General features: G+C 38.8%; 1 protein-coding gene and 1 long non-coding RNA gene across 8 annotated transcripts in view; one reads left to right on the top strand and one right to left on the bottom strand.

Annotated features, from left to right (window-relative positions):
• The window catches only part of LOC105092078 (uncharacterized), a 330,628-nt gene extending 317,555 nt beyond the window's left edge, over positions 1-13,073 (bottom strand). For all 3 annotated transcript variants that reach the window (XR_010381220.1, XR_010381222.1, XR_010381221.1), the window contains exon 1: positions 12,937-13,073. This is a non-coding gene — a long non-coding RNA (uncharacterized LOC105092078). The remainder of the gene's footprint in view (positions 1-12,936) is intronic.
• Positions 12,974-23,716, top strand: part of STXBP5 (syntaxin binding protein 5) — a 153,710-nt gene continuing 142,967 nt past the window's right edge. For all 5 annotated transcript variants that reach the window (XM_031456508.2, XM_031456505.2, XM_031456507.2 and 2 more), the window contains exons 1-2: positions 12,974-13,126; positions 14,402-14,499. In XM_031456508.2, the coding sequence (XP_031312368.2) occupies positions 12,974-13,126; positions 14,402-14,499 (251 nt within the window). The remainder of the gene's footprint in view (positions 13,127-14,401; positions 14,500-23,716) is intronic.

Raw genomic sequence — 23,716 nt, 5'->3', positions numbered from 1 at the left:
CACACGTTCAGACTTGCTATGTGGAAGAGCAGGGTTTTCGTATAAAAGTGACTGCCCTGTGCAATGTCACCTAACATTGATTATTTACGTCAGAGGGTCTTGGCCTGTTAACAAAAAGGAGTGGGATGTTATGTGATGTTACGCAGCTGACAGCAGCCCTTGCCTTACCTTGAATCCGTGACTTAAGATAATCTAGATGTCAACATGTTTTCCCCTAAGGGGAGAAAAAACCCAGTGTGACATTTTTCAAAGTATGTAGGAGAAAACCAAGCTGAATGCGGCTAACTAACACTTAGGATTTGTATGATAATATTTTAAAAGAAAATTGATGACTTTCTTCTTTCTAGAGTTTTTAGAAACCTTTGCAACAACAACAACAACAATAATAATACAAGGATGTTGAATATAATGTAATATGATGGGATAAGAAAACAGATAGTAATCAACATGATTTTTCTCTCATTCACTGCCTGCCCCTCTAAACCACCCTCCTGCTTTTATCCTCAGAGAGGTGGGTTCCTGTTTGGTCTGTTGGGAGACTGAACACTTGCCTGGCAATCAAACATGACAACATCTTGATTTTTAAACTTAAATTTTAAATAGAAAGATTTAAGAGGCAGACAAAGGTGATGGGGGGGAAGGAATTCTGTCTGTTCTCTCTGCCCTCCCCATACAGATGTGAGAAGGGAAGGGAGGAAGGGCTGAAGAGTTGGGTGTAAGCGTGGGGAGCCCACCTCCCCCTACTTCCTCAGGTGGAGTGCAGAGTTGGCGAAAGGCACCACACAAATACAACTATCTTTCCAAGCATCTTCTTCCTCCCTTCACTCCCCTTAAGTTTGATGACCCCCAAGTGGAGAATCTGTGCCTTCTGTTCTAGGTGAGGTCCAGGGAATCGGCAAGCTTCCAGAAAAGAAAGCACCCATCCCCATGCATGTTGGTGCAGCATGTAAAGTGCAAATCTAGCATGAGAGTAAGCATGAGAGGGCTGGAGAAAGGTCCCCTGGTCTGAGTCTCATCAATTGGACAAAGGGAGGTCAAATTTGATGGAACTGGTACAGCATGGGCACTCCCCACTAGAAATCTGTTGAGTCCATGGCTACATCTCAGCAGACTGTCATCTGCAGGCAGTGGAACTGACTTCCAGGACCACCTCTTTGCCCTTTAAAAGACTGTGATTTACTTCCTTTGCTGAAGACCCGGCAAATCAGACCAAGGCTGAGAAGTTGACACTTCTTTCCCCACCCATGTCAGCATTGAGAGAGGGAAACAAAAAGCATACATCTTGGAATGACTGAGTTTACAAACTTATGGTTGAAAAAGCCCTTAGTTTACCTGATGTGACAAGACTGAATTTTTACATCCGGTGGGGGGAAAAAAAAAACAGATGGTGGGCTTCAAGTTAGAAAATAATTTTAGCATTTGAAGATGAAAGTTTTACTTTCTTGTACACTATGAACTTTGTGCCTGCTGCTAATAATAATCGTTTCAAATAAGCTCTTTTGGGGATCTCTGTCCCTTTCCTTATGTGCCTGGATAATTATTTGGCTGCCACCAAAGCAGCAATCTGAGTTGTACAGCAGCCAAGAAAATCTCAGATCCTATGTTTGCTAATTGGACGTAACAATCCACGCTCAGGGGCAGCAGGGAAAATGGGCTTTACTCTGCCGGAATTGTTTGGGCTTCCATTTTTTGGTTAGCCCCAGTCTCTCATTCCAAATTCTCTGACCCCAAAGCTACTTTCCTGGCGTATAGCACCCAATTCTCTACTCCAGTATAAGAAATGCTCATTCTTCCACGATATCTGGAGAGGACAAGGCTTTCTGTGGGAGAAGATGAGGGTTTGCATCTGGCTAGAGCTTTGTGCTTCTCTGAAACTTGACCACTTTAGAATTAATAAGAGTAAATATTAGAATTAATCCACAAGGAACCAGGAGTCATAAACATTAGTCAATAATATTCTGGCATATAATCTTTCCATTTAAAAAATCCGATAAATACAAATCATAGCTTATAAATCAAATTAGTAAGAAACAAGTGAGTCAATGATATCGCTCTAGGTTTAATTAAGTAAAATTTGAAAACTTATAGTTCTTAAATTATAAAATGGAGTCCCAGATGATCACTTCTGCCTGATCTCTGCAGGAGATGCTTAGGTTATAAAGGAATGTTTGGGGGGAAAGTAGATTATTTAGATTGAATCTTGAAATGATTCTTGAAGATTTCCATTTTATCCCCCTCTATATACAAAGTTTGAAGCAGAGAAAATGATGATAAAGAGGACATGACTTTGGTCATTTAGAATTTTGAATAAGCCAAGGTTCTTTGATTTGAAGAATACTTCTATTTTTCTTAAAAAAAGTACTTCTATATTCTTAGGGTGCAATATGCTAACAAAACTTACATTTCTATTAGTTTTTATAGGTTTTTCCCTGGGTTCGGTTTGTTTGCATCTACTATTTGACATGATTTCCACAGCATGTGTTATCTTTTCCCATTTTACAAAGGGACGTTTATAACCTGAGGGGTTAGATGACATGTTAAAGGGTTAGGTGACTTATACTAGAAGCCAGAAGGAACTCTTGCCTTCTGGCCCAGAATCCATTGATTCATTCTGTCTCAACTGTTCTATGCCCCAGGGACACAGCAGAGATGAAAAAGTCCCTTACGAAAAATGGATAGTGTGTTAGGTAGTAGGCCTTACTTTGCCAGGACTGTTTTGGTTTCCATTTTTCAGTTAGCCCTAATTCCCCTCTCTAAGTCCTCTGACCCCTAAAGCTACTTTTCTGGTGAATCACACCCCAGTTCTCCACCAGGTATAAGAAACGCTCATTCCATTACATCTGGAGAGGCCAAGGCTTTCTGTGGGAGAAGATGAGGGTTTGCAGGTAGACAGAGTTTGTGCTTCTCAGAAACCTGATCACTTTGGAATTAATAAGAGCAAATATTAAAATTAATTCACAAGGTACTAGAAGTCCCTTACAAAAAGGGAGAAAAATAAGGCACGCAAAGGGGTCTGGAGTGGGGAAGGGAAGTATCTGTGTGTGTGTGTGTGTGTGTGTGTGTGTGTGTGTGTTTGGGAGGGAAGGAGAGAGAGAGGGGGTAAAATGTGGGAAGGGATCACACAAATATCTGGGGGAAAGAGAAGTACTGGCCAGAGGACAGAGGTCAGCTAAATTTGGCCCACCACCTGTTCATGTAAATAAAGTTTTATTAGAACACAGTCCCATTTGGCCATTAACATATTGTCTGTAGCTGCTTTGGCACTACATTGGCAGTGTTGAGTCATTGTGACTGAGGCTGTATGTGACACATAGAACTGAAAATATTTGCTCTCTGGACCATTAAAGAAAACATCTGCTGACTCCTGGTTTATGCAGAAGAAACAACGAACACAAAGCCCTCTGGTGCAAGTGTGCTTGCTGTGTTCAAGGAATAGCAAGAAAGCAAGTGTGGCAAAGGTGAGGGAACCGGGAGAGGGTCAGAGAAGACAAGGATGGAGAGAGAGTGAGGACCGATCTGGCAGGGACTTTAGAGGCTGTTGTATAGAACTTTGACCTTTACTCAGAGGGAGATAGGAAACCACTGGAGGAGGTTGAGCACAGAACAGACATAATCTGACTTACAGTGTAAATTGATCAAGCACTCTTTTTAGAACAGATGAGAGGGGGTTAGTTTGGTGTATACTGCAATAATCCAGATGAAAAATGATTCTGGCCTGTACTCAGGTGTAAAGGAGGAAGTTGTGAGAATTTGTCAAATTCTGAATATATGATAAAGATAGTGCTGATGGGATTTCCTGGTAATTGTGTGTATGTGTGTGTGTGCACGCACGCGCATGTGTGTGGGGGTGGGGGAGGGGAGGGAAGAGGGGTCCAAGTTTACTTGTGTGGGCACGCACATCTGGGAGGACAGACCCTCCATTAACAGACAAAAGGATGATTGTGGGGCTGGGGACTTAAGGCATAGCTCATGGTTGGGACTGAAGAATCTAGTTTGGACAGTACAATTTTAGATGCCTTTTGGATATCCAAGTGGAGATGTCAAAGAGGTATATATGAATCATATCTAGAATTCAGGGGGAAGGTTTGAAACAGACATACAAATTTGGGAGTCATTAACATTTAGATAACATTGAAATCACAAGAACAGAATAAGATTACCTAGAGAGTAAATATAGCCGTCACAGAGAATGGCTTGAATAGCTACCATTTAAATTCAGTGTATGTGACGGGTTTTGAGCTAGGAACTTTATACTTTCTGTCTCTCTTACAGCCCTCTACCTGGGTAGGCATTTATACACAAACCTATTTTGCATATGAGGAAATGAACACTGACGTGCTAAGTGACTGGTCGGACACTACCTAGCTAGTGACAGAATGCAGGCATGCCTGCCTCAGTGGTAGAGCCCTCTCTGCTCGACGTGGACATAAGGGATAGAAATACAAGAATGAGCTTCAGCTCTGCATATTTGAATAGTTAAAGAGGCCGTAGAACTCTGCAAGTGGGCTGCCCATTAACATCGACATCATCACCAGATGGGCACCTCTGCTCTAAGTTTCAACTGCAGTAAGACACTTCTTTAAGGAAACCACGAGGCTGGTAAGCCATGATAATGCTATCGTGGAACTTCCTTCTCGATGAATAAGCAGAACATTTCTCACTGAAGAGCAGATTAAGAGGCGGACACTACCGAGGAATTTATGCATGGATGTCATGCTAAGGTTAGATGCCCTAACAGGATGCTGGACAACTCCTTTATTAAATCGGAGGAAATAAAACCTCATGACTAAAAACTGAGTATGAATCATTTAAAACAGCACAGAGATAGAGAATATTACTCAGCGACAGATGTGACCCACAAAGTTACTAAAATCTTCATAGTGTCGCTTTCATCCTCACAAAAGCGAAAGTTTCTTGGTTGACTGATAGTCTCAAATGATATTGTTTCCACTGGCCTCTGGAAAGTGCAGTCATTCAAACTTCCAAAAACTAATGTGGAGCAAAGAAAAGCCTGTTATCCCCCTTTCTTGTCTTCCTACAGGCCTGGGCTGAAAGGAATCATCACTTATTTTTATCCCTACAAAAATCAAAAGGGGCTCATTCTTCCACGTTGAAGGGTGGATAGGAACTAACCTGTGTGCACATGTGAGAACATCCACTTATCCCAGTTACAAAGCCACACCTTGAAGTGACACCTTCACTACAGTGATGAGGAAATCATGGAAGGGAAGTTGTGCTTGGGGCCTGTTGAACAAGATTAAGTCTTGGTGGAAATATTTAGGTCACACTGGTCTGGATGAAACCTAGCGGGAGTAGTCAAAGGTTTTAGATGAATAATGGGGAACTGAGAGATTCCAGTTTCTTTCCTCCTCCACCTTCATGTTTTCCAACCCCAGGTGTTGCTTCCATGGAAGCCCACCATCTGGGACAAGGTACCATGATGATGGTACCAATGGGAGAGCATTGGTAGGGAGAGTCTGCAACGATACACAGTAGTAATCCTCAGGAGAATCAGAAGATGCATTTGGCATTGATGCTTGTCATTTCTTTTAGGGATTTTGCTTCTTTATCACTATATTGTCATCTTACTGAGTGCCACGAGCAAGTTGTGTCATATTTGTATTTCCCACAATACCCAGCAAAGTACCTGTCACACAGTGGGCACAGAGCAAATGCTTATGGAATGGAATGCTAATAATCACCCTGCTGGCGGACACACATAAGCACCAGGATTCACATTCCTAATCCTCTGTTTTGGAAATTGTACTAGTACTGCATTCTTCTGTTTCTCCCTTGCTTTAGAGATTTTAGACATTTTGTGTCTCCAACAGCATGATTATTATCTCTCAGGATGTGTTTACGGGCCAGGAACAAATAGAACAAAACCACTAAAGTGTACATAGTCACATTCACATTTCTTGTCGCTTCCCTGGGAAGAGTATTCTTTGTTTGTGCTTCTGAGCTATTCACTTTTTTTTTTGTCTGATTAACTGAGAATATTAGCTGAGTGTTGAAGAGAAGGGAGTAGATGCTGCCACATAAGAAAGTATATATAGAAGAAAATGTCCAAGAGGTTTAAGGAGGAGGCAATTTGGAGAGAGTAAGCTACTAGCAAAGGCTGGGCTTTCTAAGGAGAGAGGGATCTGGGATATTGGAAAAACTGCCACGAGGTAGGGAAGAGTTGGGGGGGTTACAAGTAGGTGAAGAGAATTCTGGGGAAGCGGGACTAAGCTAAGAATTTTATCATCCTTCAAAAATTATCTTAAGAAATCAAGAAAGATCTAAATTGTTCTCCAAGGTTTTGGGAGTTAGGGGTGTGTGTGTGTGTGTGTGTGCGCGCGATTGTGCTGAGAACTGAAAGTCTGTTTTATTTGGGGTACAGTCAATATCTTGTGTGCTGATTTTGGTACCATGCTGGTTTACTAACACGTTAGTAGGTTACTTAATAGCGATTTTTCATTAAAAATTGTATGCCCAGGGAGATGGGTAGTAGCTCAGTGTCAGTGCTTGTGCTTACCATGAACTAGGTCTTGGGTTCAATCCCCAGTATCTCCATTTAAAAAATTTAAACAAAACTGTATGTCCAAAGAAACTTAGTTTGTGCCATTGGTCATAGAACAAAGAATAGTACAGTGGCCACTGGAGGTTGAATTGAGACCACAGGTGTGTGAAAATAGAATAACAGAGTAACATAAAAAGAACAGATGACCCTGAGATCAGAGGTTACCTAAAAGCTGAATTCATTTGACCCAGAGCTGAGGGAAGCAGATACTACAACTGTAAGTTTGTAGGCACATTGTTACTGGACTAAGCAGACAGTGTTTATTAAAAACACAGCCAAGGAATCCTTTCTGAGCTTTAAAGCTAGATGCCCGGCCAGTGTTGACAAACTTCACCCGCTGTAGTGAGACTATGCTTACCCACCTTCTAGGTAAATCCTCCAAGAGTTCACTAGAATCCCTTGCGTGTTTTCATGTTAGTACTATTCTCTTGGCTGTTGATGGTTCCTTGGAGAGAGAATTGCTCCCACTCTCAAGTCAAGGTTTTTGCCTTGATCCCTTTTGATTCCTCAGGTTGGGTCGACCAGAAAGAATGGAGAGTTGGCAACTAAAAGTTCTACAGCCAGGTGGCCAAGAGAAGGGACACAGCTGTGTCTAGCCCCAGTGCCAGAGACAGAGGACCCTGTCCTACCAGTCACACACGACTGACACCCTCTCACTGGGCTGCCATGTCAAGCAGCTCTCTCTGAGGGGAAAAAAGTGTTCAGTTTTTTTGTTAACATGCTCGCACTTAGTTAATTGGCCTGTGTGCTGAGTAGTGTTTAATTAAAAAAAAAAGTGTGGCGTGGTGATTCCCTCTGAATCACACTTGGTGTGCTTGACCTACCCTAAGGAATACTTTTCAGAAGTATTATCATATACAATTTATTCTCTTTGTGTGTGTGTGCGTGTGCGTGCGTGTGTGCGTGTGTGTGTGTGTTGGGGAGGCATAAACGGAGAGAAAGGACAGGCAGGGTGGAAAAGAAAAAAGCAGTGGGGTTGGGGGTGGAACAACATATTAACTTTAACTGCCTTTCCAAGCTTACTTAGTTACCACAGTATATGAAACGTGATGGATTACATAAAGTACCAACTTTGTCGTTCGCTCTTCAATCCACAGATCAAATTGTAAGTAGTTATTTACAACAAGATTTAAATAATTAAATAAGTAAAAATTCTGGGAGCATTATTCCTTACCTTGAATATGGTTCCTATTGTAGAAAGAGAATTTGAAATACATAAAAAATATATATATTTACTGAGGAACTCCTAATTGCCGAGTTCTAAGTTTTCAGAATTTGACAATATTTTTCACTTATATTATTGAATGCCTCATAAACTGTTCATTGGGTTCAATTAGTTTTGTTTTGTACTTCTGGAATTTTCCTTTCCCTTGAACTTACTGACCTTTGCCTAGGCATTTTTGTATATAGTTTAATGATATTCATACAAATAATATTAAATAGTGAGAGAGGTGATCTATGGAATAATGAATGCTCATTAATATCTGCCAAATCTGTTTTTCTAGACAGGCCAGAGCTTGACAAAGAAGATCACAATGTAGTGGATCCTGTTTGTTCCCAGACAAGCCTTGTTTATTTAGCTGATGATATTTGTCAAGTCCATTCAGGTACAATTGGTAACTGGAAATTATCCAAAAATCATAAAAGTGGAAATTAAATGGCAACACCACTCTTCTAAGTGCTCAGGCCAAAAATGGAGGCATCACTCTTGCCTCTTCTCTTTCTCTGACACCCCCTATCCTGGCAGCATATCCTCTTGGCTCTACCAGAAAATATGATCCAGAGTCTGACCTTTTGTCACCACAACCACTACTTTTAACACTTCCACTCTAAGCCATGATTTCTTTGCTGGATTAATGCAATGGCCCCTTACCTGTAAAGAGAATTCTGAGAAAAGGTAAAAATGACAGCGAAAGATGGCTACAATATTTCTGCCTTCCTTTACATTTTGGGCAGGTTGTGTATAAAGTTCTGGCAGAATATTTGTTTGCAAGAATCAGAAACCCTATTCAAACTCGTTTACACAAAGAAAGAAAGTGTTGCCAGATTTCACAAGGAATAAGAACTGGGAACTGGAAAGTCAGGAATGGAGACTTTTCTCTCCACCTCACTGGAGTCACTTCTATGTGTGTATAGTTTGTGTGTCTGCTCCATTCTCCTGGATTCCATAGATGTCTGGGCACTCTCAGCTTCAACCCCAGCTCTGCATGACTTCCCGGGTGAGACTAATTAGCACCTTTATGACTCAATTCCAAATTCCCAGAAGAATATGATCTCTTGGCTTGGTTTACTTCAGGTGTCTGCCCTTGATCCAGTCAGTTTAGACCAAGACTCATGGTCACAGGATCAAAATACGGTTGCCAGGTCCAGCATTTCAGCAAGGCCTCGGGAACTCATTCAGAAAAGATGGCACGAACTAGGCAAACTAACTAGTTAACATCTCTACCACAATTTACAGATAATTTAAATTCAATATTCTGTTAAATGGTGTAGTGAATCAATTATTGTCATAAATACATCCTTTAGGACTCAATAAATGAAAATTAAGTTGATATAAATGAATGCTAGCAGGTGAGAAAGATTTGGTCTACCTTCCAGAAAGTTTCTGCCAATAACGTAATTTCTCCTTAAAATACTTATTTTCAGTTTCTACTTTATTCCTCTCAATCAGCATCCAGCTGCCCCTGTGAGACCAATAACAGAGCCTTTGTTAGCCTGGTAGACTTTAAACAGGATAATGAAGACTGGCAGATTCAGGAACGCTATGAATTCTTGGTCTTGGGACTTTCATACCAAATAATTTAATGAGCTGCCTTTCTTTTTGCATTTATTTGTTTTTGTTTTTGTTTTTGTTTTTTGCCTTTTACTTTTCCTTGTATTAACTGAGTATTATCTACAGCTGTCCTGGCTTAACTAAATGTAATATCGCTATTTATAATTTGTCAGTGGTATGTACTATTATGCCATCATCTCCTGGTCCATTCTTCAATAAGTAGGTAACAAGGAATTCCACTTGGAAGAATGTTACTTGGCCAAAGGCAGAAAGCTACTAAATTGTTTGGAATCAACACACTGATTCATTCATTAAAACAAAACAAAAATAAATAAATAAAATTTTGTTAAGAGATTATTAAAATTAATAATCTCTTAAAACTTTTAGTTATGTGCTAAATTTAAAATGAATAACAAATTATTGAATTTTTAATCATTTTATTCTAAACTTTAAATGTCTAATTAATTTTCATTTAAAATTAAAATTTTTATTTTAATTTAAGAATCAATTGATCAATTGAAACAAACACAAGAAATATCATGAGTTTGAGGCTCCATTATTTTATCTTTGCCATCATAAAGGTAGATTTTGGGGCGCATTGTTGTTTTTTGCCTAACAGAATTCTGGATATGTCCCTTGAAAGTAAAAACTGAGGGACTGGCTTAAATTGGTGATCTGTTGAAGTCCCTTTCACCTCAAGGACCCTGACAGTAGTTTTTCCATTCTACTATGTATTACTAATATAATGCACACTTTACATTTTTGTTTCCAGTTTATCTTTACAAAACCCTAGGAAGAAGGTAGCATTAATCTCATTTTACACATGAGGAATCTGACCCCTAGGCAAAGTAAGGAATTTGCCCAAGGTTGCACGTATTACCAAGGTCTGGATTGAAATCTATGTCTGGCAGACAACAAAGCCTAGGATTTTTCCACTATATCACAAGGCCTATCAGCAAGAAATTGTCCCTTTTCCCAAGTTTCATAGTCCAATGATGACAAATCATCCAACAGATTTCTTTTCAAACTAGATGAAAATTCTGTGGGGAAGTAATCTCTCTGTTTTGCAATTTACCCCTCTGGAGGTATTTGTATTTTAAAAAAGCTCTCCGCGTAATTCTGATCACCTCCCCAGCTGCCTTCCAATGTTCCTCGCCTTCCTCTTCACGTGGTCAGCTCCTATTCACCTGGACTCAACTATGGTCAATTTACTATTTCAGGTCCTCTTCATTTCTCCACTTGCGTGATTCCATCAATGAACTCATCATATTGTTTCACAATTACTTATTTACGTGAGGTTTGCCCTCTTTTGACAGGGGACCTTACTTAAAGCAAGAATTGCATTTTTGTGTCTTCAGTATCTAACACAATGTCTTACACTCAATAAAATGTGTTTCAGAGAACTAAATCAGTAAACAAACATTTCAGAGCCACTTGAAAATAGCCTGAGAAAAATCTCCAAATTTGTTTCATTGTTCATTACACCTAGTGAATTAACTGAGTAATTCAATAAATATTAAATCACAAGACAACTTTATAGGTTCCAAGAGCAAAACATCATCCTTGAATGCGGAAACTCCACAGAGAACTACATTTCCCGAAATCCCCGAGGCCCAGTCGTAGTTGGTTTGCTGACTGTTCTTGAAAGCCTGTCACAACAACCAATACTGTGGCGAGAATTTCCCTGAGCAGGGCAGGAGGTGACCAATCACAAGGAAGAGGGCGGGCACTTCTGATTTCGGTTCAGAAAACCCTCTGTAGCTCGGGACCGTCAAGGGCTGGAGCTGGTAACCTGTGCCCTCCCTCCATACACCCACCCCACGAATTAGAATTAGTCTTTATGCGCTTCCATCCTTCCTTACGTTTTTCCTAGTTTCCACATCCTTCCTAGTCAAGCACCTCTGTTTCCCAACCACATTTCCTTGTTGAACTCACTCTCCGGGAAGCGTACCTGCAGCATGAATCTACCTTTTCAAACTTGAGCCAGACATGTGTGTCTACGCATCCAAGTGGGATTGTGACAGTGAAGCAGTTTAAAGGTTTGAAGGAAAAGTTCATTCTTCCCACCTTTCCCCTTGCAAGAATGGAGAAGCTACTGGGGATTACTTAGTGGACCATCAGCATTACAAGGCGGCTTGAAGGTTCTGAAAACGAGTGAATCGCGCGGTGTTTACTTCCACCCTCACTCCCGCCCTCATCTCCACCCACCCGAGCGTGCGGACTGAAGCCAGGGCTGGTGTGTCACTGGTCCGGGCAGACACCAGGCCCTGGAGCCGTCTCCCTTTGGCAGCCTATTCCATTCCACCAGCTACCTGCCATCGCCACGCTTTAATCCTACCAACAGTAACAGCTTCAGGAAAGAATTCATTTTCCCCCCTTTAGGTTCATCTCCTTTCCTAGTACGTTTCCAAGTCTGTCATCCTCTTGTCACAGACATAACTGTTGTCTAGACGCTCTTTTTCAAAATCCAAATCCAAATTCCAAATCCAAAACAAAGCCCACTAATAAAGCAACAACAATAATATTGCAGCCGGCAGCCAGGAGTGTGCGCCTCATTAAAGTATGAGAGCATGAACCCCTGCTTTAATAACTGCATTTGAAATGAAGGTTTCCTGCTGCTTGTTAGTCGTCAACATTTTTACTACCAGCTGCAGGATAAGCAGCTGCATCCTCTGGCAGGGCGATTGGGATGGCAGAAATTTAGCCACGGTGTGGGATTTTCGCAGAGGATAATTTAAGCCCCAGCTCCAGTCCGGCGGCGGGTTGGGGTGGGGGGGGAGGTTGCGGTGCGCATGCTCGGCAGCCTGGCTCCGCGGAGGCCCAGCTGCCGCTGCCGCCACCGCCGCGGCCGGCGCTGTAACCGCGGCCGCCGCTGCTGCTCGGAGCGGGCGTTGGTGCCGTGTGCCGAGGCGCCCTGTCAGGCGAGAGGGAGCGGCCCGGCGGGAGCGCGGGCGGCGGCGGCGCCTGAGGAAGGCAGCCGAGGCTCTGAAGGAGCGAGGGCGGGCCAATCCAGCGGCGGAGGAGCGAGGCGGAGAGCGCGGGGACCCACCCCGGGCGCCCTGCGTGCGATGCCCGGCGGGCAGCGGCGCTGAGCTGCAAGGGAGGCCGAGCGGCGGCCGCGGACAGACAGCCGGCGACCCCTGCGAGGAGGAGGAGGAGCAGGAGCGGGAGGAAGCGCCGAGGGACCGCGGGGCCCTGGGCGGGCGAGGAGCGGCGGGGCCGCGGGCCATGGACGCGGCGGCGGCGGCGGCGGGGGCGAGCCGGGGCGGCGGCGCGGCGCAGAGTCAGCCCGCCGCCAGGTGAGGCTGGGCGGAGCGGGCTCCGGACGCCGCCGCCACTGCTGGGCCGCCCGGCCGCGAAGCGAGGCGGCGGCGGCGGCGGCTGAAGCGGCGGCACAGCAGCCGCGACGAGCAGCGGCGGCCTCGGAGGAAGAGAGGTCGCCGCCCGGGGCTCTGCTGGCCGCGGCGCTCTCGTCGTCGCAGTATTTCCTGTTCGAATTATCTTTTGCTTCTCCCCAGCTGCCTCCTTCCCCTCACACTCCCACTCTCTCCCACTCCTCCGCGGCCTTGGCTCTTGCCCCCCACCCGAGGACGCCCCTTACCTCTCCTCCTGGGCTGCGGGGGAGCCCCGCCGAGACCATGAGGAAATTCAACATCAGGAAGGTGCTGGACGGCCTGACCGCCGGCTCGTCGTCAGCCTCGCAGCAGCAGCAGCAGCAGCAACACCCGTCTGGGAACCGGGAGCCCGAGATCCAGGAAACGCTCCAGTCCGAGCACTTTCAGCTCTGCAAGGTGAACCGAGCGCGCAGCCCCGCGAAAATCGGGGTCGTTTTAGGGGCACCACGGGGTTTACTTGCGAGTGCGAGGAAATAGAGCGCCAATAATAATCACACCTCGAATAAAGGGCTCGCTCCTTTAGCAAACAGTTTGCTTGGTGGGCTATTTTGGAGATTGACATCACCTTACTCCTTTTCGTTAATTTTTTTCTCTCCCCTTTTCGCATGCAGCAGTCATTTCAAGGTTGCTTCTAACGTACTATACTGACCTTTAATTTGTATTCTTAATCTTTAAGTTTTTATATTCAAGCATTTTAATATATAATTCACAACTTCTAAGTTCCCTTTGGGAACAGTGTCTAATGAATATTGTTTATCCAAAAACCAAACCTGTTTAACTAGATATTGGCTCCTTACTTTATCCTTAAAATGGGGTAGGAGGCTTAAAATATGAAATCACAGGGTCTTTTTATTATTGCGTTTGGTTAAAAAGTTAGAACTGTTGATTTTTGCCTATTAATGGCACGACAATTGCCATAGCGATCTGTAATTCAGAAAGAATGATGCAGCGAATTAATTCACCAGCTGCTCAATGAGAAATACAAACTTGTCTTGGTATAAATACTTGCTTTCCTCATAAATACCAGGCGCTCATAAGTCGTAGTTTCTTAAAAGTGTGTATGTACATCGCTTTTTTTGCCCTAATGTCCTAAAATTACTAAAGATTTAATAGCAAAATACAAAAAAATAGATGCTGTATTTATTTTTATTCTCTTACAGTTGCAAAATGTTGGGATAGATGTTTGCTAATTGCTTTGCTGAATCCTTAACTAATTATGACAGCATTTCCTTAGAAGTACTTGCATTAGCATCCGAATAAAGTAATGAAGTTACCACACTTGAAATAAAGCATGAATTGCATTTCTAAATGAATTTACAGAATTTTTGACCACTGCAAACTTCAGTAATTTGTTCTCAGACATAATAGTATAAAATGTTAATAAGAAATAATCAATTTTCTTCTATAGAATACCAGTATGATGGAAAAGCAGAAATTAAGGTATAACACTGGGATAGAATTTTTTTTTCTTTTTCATTTCAGGTTCTATGTACATAAGTTTTGTTTGATGTAGAATTCATAGTTGTCTGCTTTAAAAAAAAAAAAGCAATGCATGTATATGTGTTTTGCATCAGTTATAATTGGTTCTAGATTCTAATGCTCTATTGACTTTTCTCTTTTAAAATTTTGCTTCCTGCCTGGGTTGCTGTGATGTCATTTGCCCATCCCTAGACTGTTCGCCATGGATTTCCCTATCAACCCTCAGCCCTGGCCTTTGATCCTGTGCAGAAGATCCTGGCAGTGGGAACTCAGACTGGTGCTTTAAGGCTGTATCCTTTCATTTATTTTTTTTTTAACTTTTACTGTATTTTCCCCAATCCTTCTGTGTGGCTGAGTAGTTGCTTTTCCTGTTGAATTCCAAAGAAATGGTATGATCAAGTATTATGTGAAATCATGTGATAGTGTCTTTCCCCACAATTATACATGTATTCAGGTTGTAGGCTGCTGTGTTATTTCTCAGCTCTCAGTTTATAGTAGCTAAACACATATCCACCTAGAGTTCTGAAGTTTTGCTATAGTAACTACTGCCTTTGCAAGGAGGTAGAAACTTCTAAGGGGAAATGTATCTGCTTGTACTAGTGGTCTAGCGAATGGAGTATGTGGAGGATGGGGTTTAAAGATAATAGCACAAGGCATATTTTATTTACTTTTTTAAAATATTGTGCATGGTAGGAGTTGAACTTAAGGCCTGTTTATTACTGTAATGAATTAGAGGTTGAATTTGAATTTGGTTGGTTGTCTTGTCCATCTAGAAAAATCATTAGAAAAAAAATTGTAAATTAATTTCATATAAATAGTGTTTCTATTTCTATAAGTTTTGGAGCATTTTCTTAGTATAATGCAAATGGATATGTTTTCCCTTTTGTCATCTACATTTGTTATGTATATGTAAAAGCTGTTAGGTTAGGTGTGTATTAGTATAGAAAGAATTATGTTTCCTGGTTATGCGTGAAATATAATAGTTTTGTCATAGCATTTTTTCCAGATAACCTACTCATTCTTCAAGATCATTCTTATAGTCTGAACAATGGAGAATACTTCACAATTCCTCTTTCAAACTATTTAACTTGAGATAAAATTGTTTACTTTTACTGTGACATTTACCCATGCTTAACCTAAATGTACTTATTTTTAAACTTAAATATAAAATTTTAAAAAGAAAATGCTTTGTTCATCCATCTGTAAGACATCTGCTTCCCACATATTATTGAAGTAATGTGTTGGTAATAAATAGGAAAAAAAGCACTAGATGATAAAAACACAAAGGAGCAGGGAACTTTACCCACCACATTTTAGATTTATCTGGGTCCTGATAAGGGGGAGGGAAGCCTGCATTTGAATTAAACGTGTGCCTTACATTTCCTTATACTCTTGAAATCTTCATTTCAAACTATATTTTCTATCAGGATATTCCTCAAGTTTCATTTGTGATTAGTGTGCTATGTTCAAAATGCTTATAAAAGTTTTCAAGTGGGCAGTTGAACTGTGTTACTAAGTGAAATCTACCATTCATAGTAAAATACCAGTAGTGCACTCTTACCTATTAAAATGGTAAAATCTGACCAGGCTAGATGTGAATCTGTGAATGTCTAAGACCGTATGTCTAAATGGCTCTTGCCCAAATTTCTAGATAGTTGACTCTAAAATATTTTTGGCTTCAATTGTTTTAGATATTTTTATTCCTATACCCAATGATCAGTACCTTCCAGTTTAGGGTTCCTGTTTTAGTCTTGTGAAGATGATAATAAAGCTAATTTTGGCAGTGTGGATACTAATGGTTTAGCAAAACTCTGTGTAGTGAGTGACAAAAGTAGTATGTTGTTGGATCTAGATGGACTGTTTAGAACGCAAAGCAGATTTTTTGTTGTTGTTTTCAACAAGAAAGTATCATTCCTGGACTAATAGAGGGAAAAAAAGTTGAATTACATCAGTTATTTTTATATTATTTTGCCTTTTAAGTGGGTTCAGTTCTTATGATTTCCCCAGTGTGGTCTCAATTTTCTTATGGTATGTAACTTTTTTTCCTTTTAACAGCCAATCTCCTCTTATAATTTAATATAACTGTAAGTACCATAAGCAAGACTGATTTTATAAAACCAGGTATTTTTCTTAGACAAGACTTTTTACCCCTAATGTGTTTGGGTAATTAGCAAATTACACAAACAGAGACGTAAAGACGTTAGGCCTAATGCTAATTGCCAAATAAAGGCAAGGATCAGGTGTACAAAATTATGACTTACGTCTTTTGCTTTTATACATATGTTTTATAGTTAAATACTTTATGGAAAGTGAACCTGTAATTTTTAATTACACTCTTTTTTTTAAGAACCTCTCTTACTCTATTTAGAATAAAGTTAGGAAAGCGATTTACTGAATACATTTCTACTTTCCCTTTTTATGAGATTTATATGCTCATTCCAGAATGATAAATTGGTTTAACAGTAATACCACCTAGTTATTTCTTCTGTTAAGTTTAAGTGATAAGCTTATGAGCTTTATTATGGCCTTGATTTATAGAAAATGACTTAGACCTTTTTATTTTTGCGCATTTTCCACATTGAGGTTGTGTTAGTTTCTGTGTTCTTTGTTTTGAAAGCTAGACAACTAAAATTTAATTTATTTCAAAGCTCCAAACTATTACAAGTCCGTTCTATTATTATTATAGACTTATTACAAGTCTGTTCTATTGCCCTTACTCTTATATTTTTCACTATTGTAGTTGGTTTTAATCGTTATCTTTTTCTTCTCACATTAGATTCTTGTAGCCTGTGATAGATTTGTCCTAAAAGATGTGTTTAGAGCAGAAATAATACTTGCAGGTAAAGTCTTTTCTTTCATTTAACTGTGGAGCAGAGAGTAGGAGATGTTTTCTGAAGTGGGATTGGGCTATTAAAATTTGAATTGCATATCTAATTTAACTAATAGAGTGTCTTCCTAAATGTTGGAGGACTGTACTAATTTTATTTTGAGGTTAGAAAAAATGATGAGAAATTTACGTCTGGTATCTAATGTTTTGTAGATAAGAATTAGAGAAAATCTGAATCCTTAAATAATATCTAACCAATAATGAGGGAAAATCAATTCAATGTATTTGCTGCATTACTTTATAGTGAATGGCTGATGTCATTATAAACATGCTTTATGTTCAACCTTCTTGGCTTCTGGAGTGAATATGAGGTTGGAATGAAATTAACTGATAGGAAGCAGGAAAGCATAATTGTATATGCCAAGTCATATAGTGGTGATGTGATTTAATTATCTTAATCTTTCCCCCTGCCATGTAGAAATAGGTATAATTTGATTCTTCTGAGTAATCTAGGGATCAGAACTATTGGGATAAAATAATCTCTATCTATTCCCATGTGGAATACGGAAAAGGGAGGAAAAGGTTCTAAATAAAAAATGAAGGCATTTCTACTAATGCTGCTGTGGTTCTTATCTAGACCCCTGGTTTACTAGTATCATCTCTAATTGCTTCATAGGCTGTTGTAACCAGGGGCTATTTAGATCTTATTTTCAAGGTATTTTTGTCTAAACACAATGAGGTTGTTTTGTGTGCGAATATTTCAGGGATTATGCTAAACAATGGAATTTCAAATTTACTGAATTTTTGTAAAAGTTTGAGTTTTTAAATATCAAAATTATTATCAAAGGACCTCATTTATTGTCTTTCTGACTTGTGGAAAATACAGTACAGTAGGCAGTCTCTGCTTTGGTAAACTATGGACTTGCATTTTAAATTGCAGTGTAATGTTGCTGACTGCAGGCTTATGAAATGATTTTTGTACCTTGGAGTTCATTTAACAAGCACTCGTTAAGTGTTAACATGAGATTATAAATTATGGGCTGATTTCTTGTTCGTGTCTTGCCACTAAAGAATTGTGTCCTTGAGTTAGTTTTTTTCTTTTAAAATGAAGGTGCTGTATTAGATGACTTCCTCAAGAAATAGCTCTGTGATTCTAAGTAGTTATATATAGTTCTAGGTGAGTATGCAAAAGAAATAAAAATATGATTCTTACCTTCACAAAGTTTCCAGTCCTAACTAAAGGACTAGAATTAGTTAAATGTAATTGGAGTTTGAATTATTTAGGGGTCCACTGACATAATGTAAAGTCAGATTACATGCAAATTTATTGCATTTGATGACATGTCTGCATGTTAGTAGATGAGGATTCCAAATGGCAGGGAAAAGGAAGTGGGAAAATTATTCTAGGCAAGCAGTGTGGGGAAAAGTAGAGAAAAAGGAAATATGGTAGTTTAGAGGAATACTAAAGAGATTGGTTGAAACTGTGGTCCTAGTTGAGGTGTGGGGGAAAAATAAGGAGCCAGTTATTTGAAAACCTTGAATGTTAACCTCAGTTATCTGTGTGTTATTCAGTGAGAAATCGTAGTTATATAAGGAGATATGCTGACTAGAAGACAGTGTGATTTTTAGGATATCTAATAGGGCAGTGGTATCGTGGGTGAAAAGAACAGACCAAGGGAACCTTAATATGTGATTATTAATCCATATGGGTAGTAAAGAGGACTCAAAGCAGCAGTAGTGGAATGGGAACTGGAGAAGGATCTGATGACTTCTATGTGTCAAATCTTGGAGTAACTAAAGATGATAAAATTTAGCAAATACCACACTAAGGAAATTACAAGACAAATGGAAAACTTAATGAAGAATGTGTCAGAGTAATGTTGAGTGTGAAATTAATGCTATCTTTTACTTTTATCCTATTGCTGTTTTGAGGAGGTAGGCTAGATTTATATGAGCTTAAGAGCATGATATGCTTTTATATTTGATTTCCTTTGTGTTAGTCCTTGGTGATTACCTTGATTTTGTTACTGAATTGAACTAGTTTAAAGTCACTGTTAGCTGTTTGGCTTTGTCTGTTTATCCTTCGTTAGTGTCTGTTAGTAGTACTAGCATTTTGGGCTGGATAATTCTGTTGGTTTGTCTAGCACATTGCAGACTATTTAATATCCCTGGCTCTCACTTAACTAAATGCCAGGGTTGCCTCTGCTGTCGGTGTGGCAACCCAAATGTCTTCACATGCTTCCAGGTGCTCCTGGCTGAGAACCACTACACTTTGTCCTACTTTGTTCTTCACCAGTTAAATAGGAGTAATAACCCTACCTAGCTCATGAAGTGCACATCAGGATTAAATGCAATAATGTATATGTGCAGCTTTTAAGACCATGCAAGGACTGTTTTGGGACTATTTAATATGATAGTATTAAAAATAATGAGAGTTTTTCTGTGTTTTTAATTTTCAAGTTCTTCATTTATTTTAGCAAATATTTGCTGAGAAGCAGCTAGGTCCCAGGCACTGTGAGGAAGGCCTTAATTTCATTTATTTTTGTTGCTGATGCAGTTTTCAAAGAAAGGTCTTGAAAAGTACTATCTTTGTCTTCTTTGAAATGGTTGTGTTCTTTCAACCACAAGTTTGCAAGATTGCTATTTAGGTGTGAGAAGATAATATATGTGAAAGTATGATACACACAGTAGGTGATAAATGATTAATGACTTATAAGCATTAGAATGTTTGACTTGCTGCTTATTAATTTTATGAAACATAATTAAAATATTAGAAAAAAGATTTGGAAATAGATTTATATTCAAAGTAGTTAAAAGTGAAACAGTTTAGGATTTAGCCAAATTTTTATTTCTCTTCTCCCCCGTCATCCTTTTTGTTCATAGAATTCTAGTCATTCAGAATTTGAGCTGTAAGGGGGAAGCAAGGACTTTGAAATACTTCAACTTCTCAGCTCTTATCTCTTCATTAAAGAGGACTTTGTATAAAAGGAAGAATGAGTACTGTGTCAGCTATAGGTTGTGATCCTCAGCGTGGATTACTGCTGCAGGAAGAATAGACGCATTTTCTTTAGAAACTACCAGAAACAGTGTCTGCCAGGAAGCAGTTATTTTGCAGTGAATTTCTTGTGGAGGGAAACAAAGTATGATAGAATCTGAATGGAAATGAAAAGGGATATATGTTAATTATTGAGGAGTCAAATCTGTGCTTGGTAAGCCTTTCTGCATTCAATACGATGGTTTTTATTTCTGCTTGGTATTCTCTTTCTTTACTTTTTTTTTTTTTAAGTATAATTTGCTTTAAAATTATAATCTCACTTTGCCATCCTAAAGGTAAAGGTAAAGGAATTTTAGGAGTATTACCTTATCATTAAAAGATTTGTGTTCTAGTCTTCAGACTAATTTTGGATAAGCCAACTAAAATCTCTGGGCTTTAGTTTCTTTTTCTGTAAAATGAGGAAATTGGGATGTGTGATTTCCAAGAGTCCTTCCAGCTCTAGAATCTAGAATTTTTTTCTCCCCTGCAGAGGATTTGGGCAGGCTCTGAACCATCTCTGTCCAGAGTGGTCTTCCGATTCATTGTTCTGAGTACCTGTTAAAAAGGATAAAGTATTGGACTCAGTCCCAGTTGTGGGCCCCTTTACTTTGTACCCATTGACTGCACTCATAAGTCTAGTCAGTACATGTATAGGTATAATCCTTTGTTTACACAAGGGATCAGGAAAAAGCATGTGAAACATACTTTTCTCATTGTTGAAATAGCAGCTTACATTGAATACTAAAACAGTAGTTGCTTTTTCTTTGTATAATTGGGAAGATCTCATTATGACATAGGACACTTGGGGGCATTTTTAAATTCAATTAACAAAGTTTACTTTTCTTTCTTGGGTGTTAATGGTCAGGGTATAAAATTAAAATGAAATTACTTTAAAATAATCCTGGGTTCCTAATCATGTGATTCTATTAATTTTTATATAAGAAATTCAATATGGAGACTAATTTCATTGACTTGCTGGTATGTAATTTGAGTAGTAAATTTGGTCATTATGTAGTAACTTGGAATGGTAATAACTGGTGATGTACATGTAAATAAGTGGACTATGGGGTGAGTATCTAAATAAAAGTTATGCTTTGATTGTCTCCATTAGACTTTATCTTCTTGCATTGGAAGGGACACCTTATTTACGAGTCGGAAATTAACAATCTGATTGTCAGCATTGATCTGTTTTATAATATTTAAAGGAGAATTTCCTGTCCTGATTATCATCATCATAAAGTATACTCAGTATCGTGGGATTGCAGATTAATGAAATGTTTTTGGTTTGAACTAAACATGTCTGTTTAAGACTATAGCAGAATGATACAGAGAAAAGGACGTTATACTATATATTACCTTTTGTATTTGAATGCCTTTTATCAAACATAATAGAACTCTATAAAATTTCTTGGGAAGCAAAACGAAGTGACTGGTGATTTGATTTTTATGAAATAAATTGTTAAGAATTCGTAAAACTATAGTCATAAAGGACGATCAAAAGATATTTGATACATCTCCCTTCCCTTAGTCACATGTGATGTAAGTCATTCTAAGGAGAAGAAATAGCACCTTCCAATTTAATTACTCAAACTTTTTCCTATAAAGATGTTCAGGCTTCTGTATATCTTGTACTTTAATTTGAATCCATTTCTAATTTTTATTTGCAACACTGAAGAAGAAAGACTAGTTATCGTCCGTATATCATTACTACAATTTTTAACATTTTTGAAGAATTTAAATAGTAAAGTCATCTCAGATTTAGCAATCCCAATTGCTTTAATCTCTCATTCTTTTGTATTTCATTTTAAATAAAATTTTGACACTAGCTCTTTTTAATTTTAGGCTGTGGGTAAAATATGGGGGGCAGGGTGCATAGGGGAAAGAATCATTGACACAGTTTACTCCTTACTACTCAAGTGTTCCACAATGGGCTATGTTTTTAGTGATTCCTTAAGTCTAAATACTTTTCTTCCCTGTTCAAATTATTCTTATCTGTAAAGCCCAGTGCCTTTGTCTTTGTGATGTGGTTTTGGTTTAATTCCATCCCTACTTCCACCCACAGAGGTATCTTTTTCTTAATTCAACATTTAAAGTCTAAATTTCTACATTACCATCCTTTATACATAATATCACATAGTCATTAAATGCCTAAAACTAGACCTTTTGGAAATTATAGCTATAATATTGAGTGTTATTTTTGTTTTAAAATAAAAACTGTCAGAAATGTCACAGCATATGAGAAGATGCAGTAGAGTCCAAAGTGCACAGCAGAATCAACCAGTATCCTCTGCCTTATCGAGAGTGCAGAATTTGGATAGTGGATATATAATCAGTATACAGTTATAAAATCAAAACAGAAGGAACATACAGATTATTTTTATGCCCAAAATTTTAATATTTTAAAAGGATAATAAGATACCTTTATATATTATTTGGGCTAATTATTAAAACAGCAGAGTTTTTTCAGTAGCATAACTCAGAGAACTAAGTTTTGAAAAGCCACACAGTAGTTTAAAAGTCATTTCCATAATCCTAATATTTTACAAATGGGCTTGTGCCCTAGTTTTTTTTTTTTTTTAATTGAAGTATAGTCGATTTACAAAGTTGTGTTAATTTCTGGTATACAGCATAGTGATTCATTTATATGTATGTATTTGTATGTATGTATTCATTTATATATATGTTATATATATATATTCCTTTTCATATTTTTCATTATAGGCCATTACAAGGTATTGAATTTCCCTGTGGTATACAATAGGACCTTGTTATTTATCTATTTTGTATGTAGTAGTTAGTATCTACAATACTGAACTCCCAATTTACCCCCTCCCTACTCCCTTTTCCCCCTGGTAACCAGAAGTTTGTTTTCTATGTCTGTAAGTCTGTCTTTGTTTTGTAAATAAGTTCATTTGTGTCGTGTGTTTTTTTTTTTTTTTAAGATTCCACATATAAGTGATATCATGTGGTACTTTTTTTTCTTTCTGGCTTACTTCACTTGGTATGATGATCTCCAGGTCCATCCATGTTGCCACAAATGGCATTATTCTTTTTAATGGCTGGGTAGCATTCCATTATATATATATATATACCACATCTTCTTTTCCAGTCATCTGTAGGTGGACATGTAGGTTGCTTCCATGTCTTTGCTATTGAACATACAGATTATTAAATGATCAACTTAGTATGTTCTCTACTAAAAATTATATGGAAAAATGTGTGTGTGTGTGTGTGTATATACATGCACTCATACAATTAAAGTAATGAAGATCTAAATCTTTCAGGATCCAGCAAACTTCTTCTGTAAAGAGAAAGACAGTAAATATTATGGCTTTATCGTCTCTGACACAACTTCTCAACTCTGCCAATGTAGCACCAAAGCAGCAACAGAGAATATGTAAAGGGAGGAGTGTTGATGTGTTTCAGTATAACTTTATTTATAAAATCAGTCAGTGGGCTGGATTCCGCCCACAAGCTAAAATTTGCCAATCCCTGTTTTAGTTTATTAGGCTGCCTTGCTTTTAAATTGGAGAGGAATGCTCAGGAAGGAATTACTATTGACATTTTTATAGTTAAGTTTCATAAATTATACTTGCATATTAGTTTAAATTTAATCTTTTAGTTATAAGTAGAAAAATATTTTAAG

This window comes from Camelus dromedarius, chromosome 6 (genome assembly GCF_036321535.1).
Source record: "Camelus dromedarius isolate mCamDro1 chromosome 6, mCamDro1.pat, whole genome shotgun sequence".
NCBI classification, from domain to species: Eukaryota; Metazoa; Chordata; class Mammalia; order Artiodactyla; family Camelidae; genus Camelus; species Camelus dromedarius.
The sequence above is the reverse complement of the archived record's forward strand: the minus strand, read 5'-3'. Positions and strand labels throughout refer to the sequence as shown.